The 15,262-nt window shown below is 39.5% G+C and overlaps 1 protein-coding gene across 1 annotated transcript in view; it reads right to left on the bottom strand.

Annotated features, from left to right (window-relative positions):
- Positions 1 to 215: 215 nt before the first annotated feature.
- CHRNB3 (cholinergic receptor nicotinic beta 3 subunit) overlaps positions 216 to 15,262 on the bottom strand; it is a 44,665-nt gene continuing 29,618 nt past the window's right edge. The window contains exons 4-6 of the mRNA XM_020969635.2: positions 10,203 to 10,312; positions 7,906 to 8,794; positions 216 to 4,607 (exon numbers count right to left, since the gene is read on the bottom strand). Coding sequence (XP_020825294.1) covers positions 4,473 to 4,607; positions 7,906 to 8,794; positions 10,203 to 10,312 — 1,134 coding nt within the window. The 3' untranslated portion in view covers positions 216 to 4,472. The remainder of the gene's footprint in view (positions 4,608 to 7,905; positions 8,795 to 10,202; positions 10,313 to 15,262) is intronic.

Below are 15,262 nucleotides of genomic sequence, written 5' to 3'. Positions count from 1 at the left end.
TGTGTAAAATCAAGATTAAATGACTTGCCCAGGGTCACACAGCTACTAAGTGGCTGATGTTGGATTTGAACTCATTTCTTCCTGACTGCAGGGTGGGTTCTTTATCCACTGCACCTCCTAGCTGCCTCTCATCTATGTTTTCTTTGAACAAATCAAGTAAAAGAACTCCTTTTGACAAAATAACAAAATTCAGAAAAAAATTTAAGGCAGCCCGTTTTATTTTAATGCATAATAATAAATACACCTTAATTTTGTTTTTATAAATGAATCAAGTTCACACGTTTTTTAAATATGTTAAATTTACAGTACACGCATAGTCAAATACATGTGTAGTCAAACATAGAAGCTAACATGCATGCATGGGAGCTAACACATGTACAGGTACATGAAAGCCAACACAGTTACTTAAATATATACATGGGAGCTAACACAAGTCATTGGGTAGAGCATATGAGTTTTGCCTCTTGTGTTCAGTGGCAATAGACCTAGCAGCTCTGTCTTGTGGACACCAAAATCAAGTTTTCTAAAGTCTCAGCTCTATTAATACAGCTGAAAAAATTACCTTGGCAGTCCCTTTATGGTTTCATATAGGGCAGCTGTCCCCTTCGCACCCCTATTATACCACCTATTTATGAGTCTTTTCACTCAAGTTTTCATGAGGGTTTGAAGATGACTGTAGGCTCTCAAAGGAGAATACAAATTTTGGCAGGTCCTACCAAGCTGGAAAGGCTTCCAAGGCAGGCCCAGGGGAATGTAGGTCTGATGTGCCAAGGACCATCCTAGCTCAATTCAGAGAGGCTTATCACCCCACTGATTGTGGATGATCATTTTGTTTTTTTAGTCCGAACAACTCACGAAGACCTTTTACTAGATCATGTAGGGATTGTTGTTTTGCTCAATATTGAAGATTTTATTTAAAAATTATGAATTTTTATGAATTAAAGATAATTATGAATTATGAAGAAAAATTAAAATAACTGAAGAAAACTCTTCAAGCAGAAATTCCTATACACTATCTCCCTAGATTCCTTGGGTACCCAGGATAAAATTTGTGTATGTGTGAGTTTTATGTATAACAATATATAAGAATATAAGAATAGTTTTTATGTATAACAGTTTTGAGTTTCTACTAGTATTTGAAAAATTTTTGTTACTTTCATAGGACTTGTTTTCATAGACCTAAATCTCCATATTGAGCCTATCTTTTTTTGTGATTAAGTCAACATCATCTTCACCATCCTTTTGTCCGATCAGGGCTTTCAAGTCAATAGCAGGGGTAATGGGTAACCAAGCCTCTTTGAGAGCATCAATATTAACTTGAATAAAACTGTGTTTACAGCTAAATTAAAAGAGAAAAATTATACAGAACCACAGACTTACGGATCATATTAACATCTATTGCACAACTAATAAGTGAAGTTAATTCTTTTTTAAGGGTACTGGAATGTAGATGCATTTAAGTAAACAACATCACCTTCCCCTTGGATGCTGAGTGCCTGTTCTAACAAGTTCCAGTCCCCCTCAAAGCATTTTTTAAAACTTCTGTGGGAATTCTTTTTGAGAGATTTTCATGGTACAGTGGAAAGAGCACTGGATTTAAAGTACCTGTGTATTGTGGAGGAAATGGAAAAATTCCTGGGCTGTGAGTTTGGGAGAAACATCTTCTCTCCAGGAAAAGTAACTAGAGGTTAAAGAAAGGGAGCTACAGGGTAGTATAAATAGACCCTCATTCTGTTTTTTTCAACAACAGAATAAGCTGGGATGAGAGATGATATCTTGAAGGGGATGTCCACTATGTTGGACAACTAAACACTCTGATGGGATTTAACAAAAGTCCCTACTGAGATGATCAGATGGGATTAATTATAAAGAAACATCCCTACCAGAATATACCTGATCTTTGGCAACTCCCAAGACAAGGTTAACAAGTCAACAAACTCAAGGTTAATACATTTTCTCCCCTAACCTCAATCGCCTACATTTTCCTACTATTCAACCTCCCAAATAAGGAAAGTGACTGAGTAGCCTCACCTGGCAGGCTTCTTTTGTGGCCTGTAATGTTGCCCTAAGGCTGTGTCAAACTCAAAGGGACCAAGGTGAATCTTAGGACCTCCAGGTTGAGGAATTCCCCGACAGTGAGACCTTGGGCCTTAGTTTCCTCATCTGTAAAATGTGGGAATTGGACTAGATGGTCTCTATGGACCTTTCTAGGTCTAGCTCTGTGATCCTTTAGCAAATTCAGTTTTATGGCATCTTCTCAGTGGTGGCAGATCTTCATTATTGGATGATGGATGTGATTTTGGAAAACAACCAAAACTCATTTAAGGCCAAATCTCATGAATGGGGATGGACAGGGGCTGGAGGAGGGGAAGGCTCACCCTAGAAACTATCACATTGGGTGAAATACAAGGTGGCTTATAAAATCATGAGGGTGAATTTCTTCTAATTCCCAAAAATGAGTTCCAAGAACACTGTGGAGAATGAGGGTGTTGTTGGAATAGATTTACTAAGGGATTTTTCTTTGAAGGGTATCACTCATCTGGTTGTATATGTTCTAGTTGCATTTGTATTTAGAGTGGGGAGATCTGGCGTCAAGTTCTAACTTCGACACTTAGAACTTTGTATAACTTCTAGAAAATCTCTTAACTTCGCTGAGTTGCATTTTCCTGATTTGAGTGCCGGAGGGTAGAGCACTAAGCTCCTCTGAAATCTTTCCTTTTTTGTTTTTGGTTTTTATTAGGCAATAGGATTAAGTGACTTGCCCAGGGTCACACAGCTAGTAAGTGTTACGTGTCTGAGGCCATATTTGAACTCAGATCCTTCTGACTCCAAGGCCACAGCTCTATCCACTGTACCACCTGGCTGTCCTGAAATCTTTCTTTTAGAGAGGATAGAAATGGGACTTCCAGCCCATTTCCCTTTTCACCTGCAGTTCTGACTTCAATGCCCCTCGCTGGTACTCCCTGGCATCCTTCTCCCTTTCTAGCTTCCTTTGGTACGGTGTCTTCCCCCATTAGACTGTAAGCTCCTTGAGGGCAGAGACTGACTTCTTTTTCTTATTTGTATCTCCAGTGCTTAGCACAGTGCCTGGCACATAGCAGGCACTTAATAAAAGTTTATTGAATTGAATTCCTCATCGGTAAACTATGTTGGTGTAAGGAAAGAGCTTTGCAAACTATAAATTGATCTATAGATATGAACACGTGTATGTATTATATATATATATATATATGTATATATATATATTTCATATACATTTATATATGTATATATATATGGAGAGAGAGAGATTGAGATTCTTTTTAATATGACCTATGATATATCATCAGTACGGGAATCTCAGGGTAAGGAACTTTTTTTTATCAAGGCAAATCACCTATCACCTTCTCTGTATTATATAGCCTTAGAGAGGTGGGTGGGAGAAGGAGAGGATAGGTGACTTATATAACCTGTGTGTGTAAGAGGCAGGATTTGAAACCAGGTCTTCCTGGCTCCCAGACCGACTTTCTGTTTGCTACTCCAACCTGCCTCTCAGAGTAGTTTAAAGATCGATTTTATTGTGGTATAGTCACAATTCATCTTTTTTTACCGAAAAAGGTGAGCATCTTTTTCCCTATCAGGTGCTAGAGAAGTGAGAAGCAAAGCCCAAACCCTCAATTCTACGACTGTTTCCTGCTCAAAACTGCTAGGAAAAGCCAATGGACACAGGTGCCCATAGACCTTGAGGCCTCCCCATCTTCCCTGGGGCTTCATCAGGTTCCTACTCTTTGGGCACCTGTATTCCTAACCCGTCTCCAACACCAAACTGTCTCTGGATAAGACAAATACCTTAAAAGTGGAAGCAGAGGGATGACCAGCAGTTTTTGTCTGGGGCAAGTGTAACCTAACCTACTCTGAAAATGCCTTCGATTCAGTTAATAGGAGGTGACAGACAAGAGAAGACTGCTGCTGCAGAAGCTGCTGATTGAGGAGGAGGGAGCAGACAAAGCAGGGCTGAACTGGACAAGAGTTCACCTGGGCTGCAGCCACTATGGGGAGGAGTTTGGTCATTTGATAGCTGCTCATTTTAATTAATTCTTCCTGCTAGCTAGGCGTTCAGCTCAGTTGTTTCTATGCTCTTGAAAAACTAAAAGCACTATTAGTACTCCTTCTAAATCTTGCCACTCTTGACCAAAGCTCTGGCCACTCCACCTTAGTTGTAGCTTTGACTGGGAGCTTGAGGAAGCTTCCTCCTTTTTGTACATACTTCGCTCCAATGGGGACCCAAGAATACAAAATCATTTATTGGTAAACCCGTATTCAGGAAGTTTCTCTGCTGGGCAGGAATGTATTCTGAGCCAGGACCTTTTTATGATCAAGGTCATTTTCATAAGCATGCTCCTTCTGCTCCTGAATATATACTAATTAAATATTGATTCTAAGAGATAGCTTCATCCTTATGGCATTATTGAAACCATCACAGAAAATTATTTTTAGTGATAACTGTTTAGCCACATCTGCAAAGCAGGAGTGAATATCAGGACAGACCCTGTTATCGATACTAGCAGAAATAGCCAAAGAAAGATACGGTCGAGGACTTGAGCCACAAACTTCCAGTCCTGGACAACCTGCAAGAGAAAAAAGACTTTTTAATAGAGTGAAGACAATGAGTAACTTACCTGACTTCATTGGAAAGATGCGTGATTGTAAGTTTCAGATTTATAGTGCTTCTGTTTGCAATGAGCTGCAGAGTGACATGGCGGAGAGCATGTTGGACTTGGCTTTGGTCAATAAACATGTATTAAGCACCTACTGTGTGCCAGTCACTATGCTGAGTGCTGGGGATGCAAAGAAAAGCAAAGACAGTCTCTGGTTCCAAGGAGTTCAAGATCTAGTGGAGAAGACACCAAGCAAACAGCTGTGTACTAACAAGTTGTATGCAAGATAAATTGGAGATAATCAATAGAGGGAGGACATTAGCATTACGGGGAATTGGGAAGGGTTTCTTGTAGAAGTTTGGGATTTTATCTGGGACTTGAAGGAAGTGAGTGAGGAAGAACTTGCCTGAGTTTCAGGTAACTCTCTAAAACCTCAGGTTACAGATGGATTGTAGGTGAGTTATAGATGGGTCTGTGTTGGTAGAGAGATTTTCATCATGGTTTGTAAGTTTATATTCTCATATTCAGTTTACCATGTTGTGAGGCAGCTAAGTGGTGCAGTGGATAGAGCACTGGGTCTGGAGTCGGGAAGACCCGAGTTTAAATTTGGCCTCAGACACTTACTAGCTGTGGGACTCTGGGCAAGTCACTTAACCCCTATTTGTCTTGGTTTCTCATCTGTAAAGTGGGGACACATTGGAAAAGGAAATGGCAAACTACTCTATTGTCTTTGTCAAGAAAACCCCATGGACAATGTCCTTGGGGTCACATAGAGTTGGACACGACTGAATGACTGAACAGTGTACTGTATTGTACTGGCTTAATCCAATACCACATATTCAGAGTTTATGATATTGGATTTGTCTTTGAAAGTCCTTTGCCTACAATTGGGAAAAAAACCTACTTTGCACTAAATTCCTCCCCTCATGCCTTGTCATGGGGTAGAAATGACCCTGAGTTCTCTGAGACTAGGTAGTTTAGCAAAAGGTAAAGTCTTCCTGCCCAGTAGTTCTGGAACCACAACTATAACTAAATCAACCGCCCCTTTCCAGTTTGGAAAATATCCTCGACTTCCCTACAGCCTACTCCCTACCCCTTTCACTTTCCAAAACAAGTTATTTCTCCCTGGTCACCTTCCCCCTTTCTGTGTAGTATTTCCCTATTAGAATGTAAGTTCCCTGAGGGCAAGGATTGTCTGCTTTTGGAATCGTATCCCCAATACTTGGCACAGGGTAAGTGCTTAATAAATACCCATTGATTATTTTACTCCAAAAAAAAATACTGTGCATAAAACAGATATGGCCTATGGAACTCAGTCCATTTAGGCCAGAACTTTTCTCTTGTCTTAGTGAGGAGCTCTTCCAAGTATGTTAATAAAATAATGACAATGGAATGAAAAAAATTCAAAACCTGGACTCTTTTTGAGTTTTTATTTGTAAATCCTGTTGATGAAATAAACCATCATCCTGTGAAAAATGAGAAACCACCAGGGCTTTGGATAACCAACTTAACATGTAAAATTAGATTACTTAAAAATAGAATAGAGGTTGATCAGAATGAATAGCACTTTGTACTTAGTAACTTAACCTTTTCACTTTTCCTCATAGTGTTTTTGTGAACTTTTAGCCTGAAAATTCTTTCCTCAATCCTATATTTTTTCAAGGTTTACTCAATAAAGAAAAAAAATACCATTTCAGGCACATAGAAAACTAGAATAATAATAATTAGCTGACACTGCTATGGTCCTTTAAGGTTTGCAAAAGTGCTTTACATATATTACCTTATTTAAACCTCAGAACAATAATCCTGTGAAATGGTGCAGTGTATAGAACACCAGACCTGGAGGCCAGAAGACTCCTCTTCCTGAGTTTAAATCTGGCCTCAGACACTTACTAGCTGCATGACCCTGGGCAAGTGACTTAACCCTCTTTGCCTCAGTTTCCTCATCTGTAAAATGAGCTGGAGAAGGAAAGGGCAAGCCACTTCAATATCTTTGTCAAGAAAACTACAAAATAGGGTCACAAAGAATTAGACATAACTGAATAACAACAAATGACATAATGGCTCAAGGACTGGGTTTGGAGCCAGGAAGATCTGTGTTCAAGTCCTGCTTTCGGCAATTAGCTGTATGAAAATTGGCAAGTCACTTAATGTCTTTCACGCCCAGGTAGCTCTCTAAGACTCTAAGTTACAGCAGAGTTGCTTTGATGCATCTGTGGAAGGAGTTTCCATACTGAGAATTTTGTACACTGGTAAAATCACAGGTACCGATTGAATAAAATCAGTATTAGTCACCTTATAAAAAATTTAATTTTGATTGAATGAGGTAGAGTACTATAATGAAGAGGGAATACAGAGTCAGGCAACCTGTTTCAACATTTCCTCCAGTACTTGTGGATTGTCATTCAGTCACATTGTCATTCTGTCCTTTTTCAGTCACATCTGACTCTCTGTGACCCCTTTTGGGGTTTTCTTGGCAAAGATTTTGGAATGGTTTACTATTTCCTTCTACACTCATTTTACAGAGGAGAAGACTAGGCAAACAGAGTGAAGTGACTTGCCCAGGGTCACACAGCCAGTAAGCATCTGAGGCCAGATTTGGACTCAGGTCCTCCTGACTCTAGGCCTGGTGCTCTATCCACTGCTCCGTCTAGCTGCTACTGCTTGTGTGACATGGGGCAAGTCACTCAATCTCTTTCTGTATCTCAGGGTCCTCATAGGATCTTAGCTCTAGAGCTGGAAAGGACCTTAGAGAACTAAACTGAGGCCTAGATAAGATAAGTGATTTGCCCAGGATCACAGTTAGAAAGTGTTTGAGTCAGGATTCAGGTCAGAATCTCCCATCTCCTTGCCTGAAAAACCCGTGCTCTCTCCAAGAGAGAAAGAGACAGAGACAGAGAGACAGTGAGAGACAGAGAAACATGGGCTAGATGAGTTTAGGTGGCACAATAGATAGAGTGCCAGGCCTGGAGTCAAGAAGATCTGAATTTGAATCCAGCCTCAGACACTAGCTGTGCGACCCTGGGCAAGTCACTTTACTTCTGTCTACCTCAGTTTCTTCAACTGTAAAATGGAGATAATAATAATAGCACCTACTTCCTAAGGTTGTTGTGAGGCTCAAATTAGAAGACAATTATAAAGTGCCTGGCACATGGTAAGCACTATATAAATGCTAGCTATTATTATTACTAATTATTATTGTTGTTCATTATTGTCAATGTTATAATCCTCGCCGACTCTGACTGCTATGTTTTCTGAGTTCACTCACCTCATTGATGAAATGCTCTTTTTTCACATGCCTGGAGATGTACCTAATGGACTCAGCAGCCTTTTCCAAAAAGGCAACCAGTACCTTTTCTCCATCTTTCATTTGCTTCTGCTTCTGCTTCTGCTTTGCTGGCATTTTTGCTTTAGCCTCTGGCTGGCTTTCTACCCCATCTGGGAAGGGGTAGCGATCAATGGGGCCTTTCATGCACAGAAGTTTGGGGAGTTTTTGGAGAAACAATCTTTTTACCCAAGGGGCCATGGGATGGTAAGTGGAAGAAGAGCGGTGGTGAACATTGATAACAAAGACCGTGACAATGATGGACAGGGTGACAAAAATCATGATGAACAGCAGATATTCCCCAATCAGAGGGATGACCTTGGAAGACGATGGGATGATTTCTTCAATCACTAGGAGAAAAACGGTCAGGGAAACTAGAACCGATGTGGAGAGTGAGAGTTTTTCTCCTTCATCAGAAGGCAAATAAAAGACAAGGACCGTCAGGAAAGACAATCCAAGACAGGGAATGATGAGGAAAAGGGTATAGAACAGAGGCAGGCGCCTCAGAACGAAAGAATATGTAATGTATGGGTAAGAATACAAACCCTCCCTTCTGTTTCCTTTCATGCCTTTGGCATAAAGTATTTCCCATTCTCCATTATCGAAGAAGTCATTCCTGTCAACATTCTCATCAATTAAAACAAGGTCAACCATGGTGCCGTCGTAAGTCCAGGAACCAAACTTCATCGAACAGTTTTGTTGGTCAAATGGGAAAAATGTCACATCCATTGTGCATGAGCTTTTGTAACTGGATGGAGGAGTCCAAACAATGGTTCCATTGTGTCTTATTATGACCTTGGTCATTAGAGAGCCTTCGAAGCGTCCATCGGCACTGAAAGAGAGAGAGCCACTTTCACTCTGAAGAGCTGTCACATGTGGAATGATTGGTTGTTTCTTTCAACATCATCAGAGCTGTGAATTACGCTTTTCCCACTATGAAGATAACTGAGAACCTGGCTCTACTACATACTGTGTGACCTTATATAAGTCACCTTATTTCTTTGGGATAAATTTCATCTTATAAAATAAAATTTACTTGTATAAAATAAAAGGGACAGAGTAGGCCAAAGAATCATAAAATCTCTTGGGTCCCCTTCATCTCTAAATCCTCCTATCTTCCTCATAGAAGACCTTTCTTCTTTTCAAGATGATGAAATTATTATTTTACTGTTATACTAACAACCAAATTATTAAATTAGGATTAAGGCTTTTCTCCTTTATTTCCTCATTTCAGGCTCAGGTCCTGTAAAAAAGTCAGTCCCTGAAGATTACGGATTGATGAGATTGTCCTAGCCCTCAAGCTCTTCAATCTTGGGAAGGAGACCTAACTTCTGTTTAGAGTGTAAACAGAATCCAGTCTGGTTGAGTTCTTACCCCAAGGAGAAGAGCCCCTGTCCTTGTACCCCTCCATTAGAGTTTAGGGTGACTCAGCTCCTGAAGGAGAAAACCAACCAGAGTGGCCTGGATGGAGATGGATTTGCCTATCCAGATTGTTGGAAGTTACTGAGTCTCATGATCAAGACATATTCTCAGCAGAAGGAGCCAAAGACTTTTAGCCTCCTCATTAAATATCCACCAATCAGGGTTGATTTTTAATTTTTTTAGGCAATTGGGGTTAAGTGACTTGCCCAGGGTCACACAGCTAGTAAGTGTCAAGTGTTTGGTCTGAGGCTACATTTGAACTCAAGTCCTCCTGACTTCAGGGCCACTTCACCACCTAGCTGCCCCCAGGGTTGATTTTCACTTGTCAAGGAAATTCCCTTTCAAGGATTATTTGAAGCTTTCAGGCTCTCCATGTCTTTTATCTTTGGTTACAGAGAGAAACCACTGATCATCAATTTGTTAATTGCAATAAATTGATTATTAATTACCCAGAAACTCTATCTCTCAGGGTTTTTCATTCATCACAATACAGTTCAAGTACCATCTCCTACTAGAAGCCCTGATCCTTCCAAATGCTAGTGCCCTCCCTCTCAGATTGCCTTATATTTAACTAATTTGTATATATTTTTATTTACTCTGTATATACTTATGCAGGGCATCCTCCAAAAAGTCTTAGTACAGTTTTAAGCTATTAAATGTTATGAAAACTATGAAAAATGGATATGGGCACACTCATATTTGTCTTTCTGTTGAAAAATATGGTTGTGTATTTTACATTTCATGTTACTAGAAAAGCAAACTTTCCCCTTGAGTATTGGAGTTCATTTCCTTAGCCCATTTCTCTCTAAAATACTTACTTTTCAAAAAGAACTATATCAGGAAGCCAAAGAGATTCAGACGGAACTTTAATGAAGCTGATTCCACCATATTCATCAGGGTTCCAGCGTAATTTGTGGTCTATCCATTCCTGTAGAGAGTCAGTGAAAAAATAATTAGAATTTTGCCCTTCATGATCATGTATCTCTCCCCTAGAGAGTCTCCCCTGTTGGGGACTCTCATGGTATGGAGGAGGGCAATTTCTGATGAGAAGCATGACTGAACTCCAGGGGAAACTGGGAAGCCCCTATCCTTGTTCTGAACCTCCAATGCTTTTAGAATTGTCCTATTTAGCTGTTAATGTATTTGATCGTCATATTTAACTAAATAGTATGCCAAAGGGAATAGGGTATCAGCATGGGACTCAAGTCTTGCCTCTGATACATACTGTGATCATGGACCAGTTGTATATATCACATCATATATTAAGCACTTACTTACTATGTGTGCCAAGGACTGTAAACTGCTCAGTGCCCTAGGCAACTTTTCTAAGACCATAACTTACAAATACATTCCTGAGAATGTAAATCCCTTAAGATCAGGAACTGTTTTTGCTTTTCTTGTTATCTATAGTGCTTAGCACAGTGCCTGGTACCTAGTAAACATATGATAAATGCTTGTTGATATATTGACTAACTGGACTGCATCATGGGAAAGATTTTCCACATCAGGATTTCCAAATGCAGATGAAAACATAGGTCAAAATTTAAAAAAAAATAGTTATAGCTTCAAGCAATTTTTAGATGATCTGCTTTCTGTAGCTGAATTTTTCATTGTTCAGTCATTTTCAGTTGTGTCTGACTCTTTGTGACTCCATTTGGGGTTTTCTTGGCAGAGATACTGGAGTGGTTTGCCATTTCCTTCTCCAGCTTATTTGTTACAGAGGAGGAACTGAGGCAAACAGGATTAAGTGATTTGCCCAGGGTCACATAGCTAATAAGTGTCTGAGGCTAGATTTGATCTCAGGAAGATGAGTCTTCTTGATTCCAGACCTGTCACTCTATTCACTGTGTCATCTAGCCGCCATTTTTCTTATTAAAAATAATTATAAAGATAGGGAGAATAAGCCAAAATAATTCTAGTTAGTTCAATGATATATATTTGTCCAAGACATCTAACATCAAATCCGAAAAGTATTTGATAGTCATCAGCAATGCATATTTTCCATGGCACCATAGGCGGCAATAGATAAGTAAATGTATGCCGAGATTCTTCTCCTATACTGTCATCTGAATGTCTTATAAGCTCCCATTTTGATTTGAAGGTTATACTTGAGATCTGGTTATCTTCCATATGCTCATATACATTTCATTATAATAAAATAAGTTTATTAATTGTGATCTCAGAGTTCAGTGAATTCAGGGACTAAGAAAAACATGACAAAACCTCCCAGTCCCAATGGCTTGCTTGACTGGATTGTAAAGCATGAGTAGATGATGGATGGATATCACAATTATAGTGCATGTGGATTTTAATAATGCTTTACATACAAAATCTCATGGAATCTGACCTGAAAATTAAATTCCTCTGCATTTATGCTTATTGTCTGGACAGTGAGCAATTATATAGTCTCTTGCAGAATGACATTACACTAAATTAAAGAGAGCAGCTCCATGTGATTCTTTCAGGATCACTGTGACATGTGTCTTTATAATTGAGTCAGGAGTAAACAAATGGATGATACAACCGCGTGCTAAAATAGTGAAATATTCATGAAACCTGAAGACTAATTGAGTAGGGCAATATAGCCAAGTCATCATCATGATTAATATATACTATGCTCCGAAATTTGCATGGCACTGTGCTCCATTTTGGAAAAAGAAAGTTAAGTAGATGCAGTCCCTTAAGGAGCTTGTAATTGCAGACATAAAATCTGCATGACTATGGGGAAAGGCCCCTCCACGTACTGACAGTTCTTTAGCACCAGCTAAAATGGCAAATTTTTCTCTGCTTCTTTGAAGTGATAGGACCTGGAACCCCAAAGACTCGTCTTCCTGAGTTCAAATCTGGCCTCAGACATTTACTAGCTGTTTGACCCTAGGCAAGTCACATAAGCCTGTTTGCTTTAGTTTTCTCATCTGTAAGATGGGCTGGAGAAGGAAATGGCAAACCATTCCAGTATCTTTGCCAAGAAAATCCTAAATGGGGTCACAAAGAGCTGGACATGACTGAAAAAATGACTTAAAAACGATAACAAAATCTAAAGTGAAACATCTTCGGTTTGGAGATTATATGTGAGTAGTTTTTAGCGCTCTTTGAAATTCTCACTCTGCTAGTTACTGTGGACCCTTTTGACAGTTGCTAAGTATCTAAATGTAATTCTTAATCAGGAATATTGACCCAACAACTTAAATTTTTTTGTGTGTTTTTGTTTGTTTTGTTTTTGTAATTGAGCCCTCAGGGAGAAAATATATATTAGAGAAATAAAACTCAGGGGAAAAATTTAAATATAATCTTTACTCACACCTCTTTAATCACTTATCACATAGCCCATTGATTTTCAGTGTTTACTACAGTCAGAATAATATCTCCCTGTTTCTTGACTCTGATTTAATCAGTAAAATATCTATCCCAGTCCAAAATGGGCAAGTAAGCATGGCATATAATGTCAGGTTGTGTGCTATACAATTGGAAGACAGATGGTTGGAACATAGACTAGTTGGAATGATGAGAGTCTTTATTTAATTTCCACTTGAGTAGTTCCTTAAAGGAGGTGGCATTTCAGAAAACATTTGGCAGAATGTACATTTATAGGATAGTTTGATTCAATTCAACAGATATTTTTTGAGCATTAACTCTACATAGAACATGACCTAGCAATAATGTTAGTCACACTACTGAAAGAAAAATGAAACATCCCTGACCTCAAGGAGTTTATAATTTAGTGAAAGACACAAGACATGTTCATAAGTAAGTGTGTAGAATGAAATAAAGAAGTTCCCTTCAGCCATGTTTACAAAATCGTAGAACAGGTGACAGAAAGATGGGTTAGTAACGTGTTAAACAAAATATAAAATATATCTATGCCTTGTGATCCCTTTATGAAGTGTTGAAGGTATTCTCCCTGATGGCATCCAAGGGACAGCTTGCCAATATTTGGCCAAAGATAGATTCTTAATGGTTTGCCCGTTCTGAAAGATAGTTGAGGGACATCCAAAGCTTTGTGGAGTATGACTCCTGCACTTTTATCAGAGGGCAACGATGGGGGAGAGAGGATCTACTTCTCTTCCCCCCTTGGCCATAGCATCAAGTAGCAAAGCTATGTATCTACTAGGAGGCACCATATCCCAGAGAGGTGGAGGGGGATGAGTCATTGAGTGGGTGAAGTTGGCTCCAAGGGATGTGACCCTGAGTAGCAGACAAAAGAACCAGCTATGGATTCAAGAGGGAATAAGTTTCGCCAGTCATGCTAAAGAGAGCAGTAGAGCCAGGAAGCGACTGAGCAAACTACGTATTCTTTATGCTGCATCCAGGGGGATGGAGCATGAAGATATCAAAAGAAGGGAAGAGACATGGAGGCCCTGTGGCACCAGAGGCTTAAATTGTCTCGGCCACATGTGTTGTTCCCTTTTGTGCTTCACAGCTAGCACATTCTAAGTCTGTGCCCACTCTTCCCGTTGACAGCGTATGTTTTTGAGGAATACTATGTAGCCACCATCCTTTGTAAACGCCTTTGTTTTGAGCTAATTATGTCTATTGGCTGACTGCGAAAGGTAAGCGCACCAACAGAGACCCTGTAAAGACAACTGAGCACAACCACTTACTGCCTGCTCCTTGCTCCTTTGGGGGCACATCTGAATCAGACGTTGGGAGATAATAGAAGAGAAGAAGAAAACAGTTGGGAGCGGTGCATAATGGTGATTTCCATGTATTTCTAAGAAGTGTTGTCATGTGGATGGGGGCTTCAACTTTGTCTGCTTAGCCTCAGAAGGCAGAACTATTAGCAATGGGTCGAAGTTGCAGAATGATAGATCTAGACTTAATATAAGGAAATATTCCAAACCATTAGAATTATCCAAGAGTGGAAATGTTGGTCTTGGGAGGTGGTTGGCTCCATTTCATTACATGTTTTCAAGCAGAGACCTGTCTGAGGATATGGTAGATGGGCTTCCTTAAACAAGTATGAGTGGACCAAGTGGTCTCTGAGTTCCCTTCCAACTGAGATTCAGCAATTTAGGGGACCTTGACTCAAAAATACTTTAGCCCATGATTTTTAGCAGGAAGTAACATCCATGGACCATGTTCCATAGTGGATTTTCTTGCTGTCAGACTCTGTGTCTCACTATATAAATGTCTAATTGAACCCTGGACCAGTCTAGCCAATACAAGTGAGTTAGTAAACGCCCAATACACATTTAAGTGTAATTTGCATTATTAACATTTTCTCCATCACTTTCTTAAATCTAGAGAATCAATAAAACAATAAATCAAGCCCTGATTTGAAATGTTTGTTGATTTCCAAGGTGTAAATACTCACAATGTAAGTTTAACAATTAGCTCTTGGGAGCAAAAAGCCTAGGGAGAAGATTAAAAGAATCAAAACAGAGTGACCAACATTATAAAATGAGCACAGCTCTAGGCACCTTATGGGGCCTTTCTATTGGGGTCTACAGGTGGTCAGGATGTAGTAGATGGCACTAGCCACAGAAGAAGCAAAGAACTATTTTATTTACAGCCAGCAACATGAGTATTTTGTTTGTCTTATTTTAAATTGTGTTAATGACCAGTTCCTGTACAATTGATCTGATCAGCCTTGCAGCTGATTTAATTCAGTAATTAGGGTGGTCGAAAACTCTAGACTGACTCCTTTTTGATTCAGTGTTGGTTTTTTTTTTTATTGCATAGACCCAACCACTAAGTCCCTTGTCTTTGTTGATGTGAACCCTGTGATGCTCAACTAAGCACCATGGAACACATGTAGATTTTCACAGGTTCATATTTTGCTGAAAAAAATCTTAGAGATTGGTTTTAGTATCCATGTATCTGGATTTCAGAAAATTATCCTGGAGAAGCTAGTGCTGCTGTTTATGAGGAGGGAGCT

Source organism: Phascolarctos cinereus, unplaced genomic scaffold (assembly GCF_003287225.1).
Source record: "Phascolarctos cinereus isolate Bilbo 61053 unplaced genomic scaffold, phaCin_HiC Scaffold_2;HRSCAF=192, whole genome shotgun sequence".
In the NCBI taxonomy this organism is placed as follows: Eukaryota; Metazoa; Chordata; class Mammalia; order Diprotodontia; family Phascolarctidae; genus Phascolarctos; species Phascolarctos cinereus.
The sequence above is the reverse complement of the archived record's forward strand: the minus strand, read 5'-3'. Positions and strand labels throughout refer to the sequence as shown.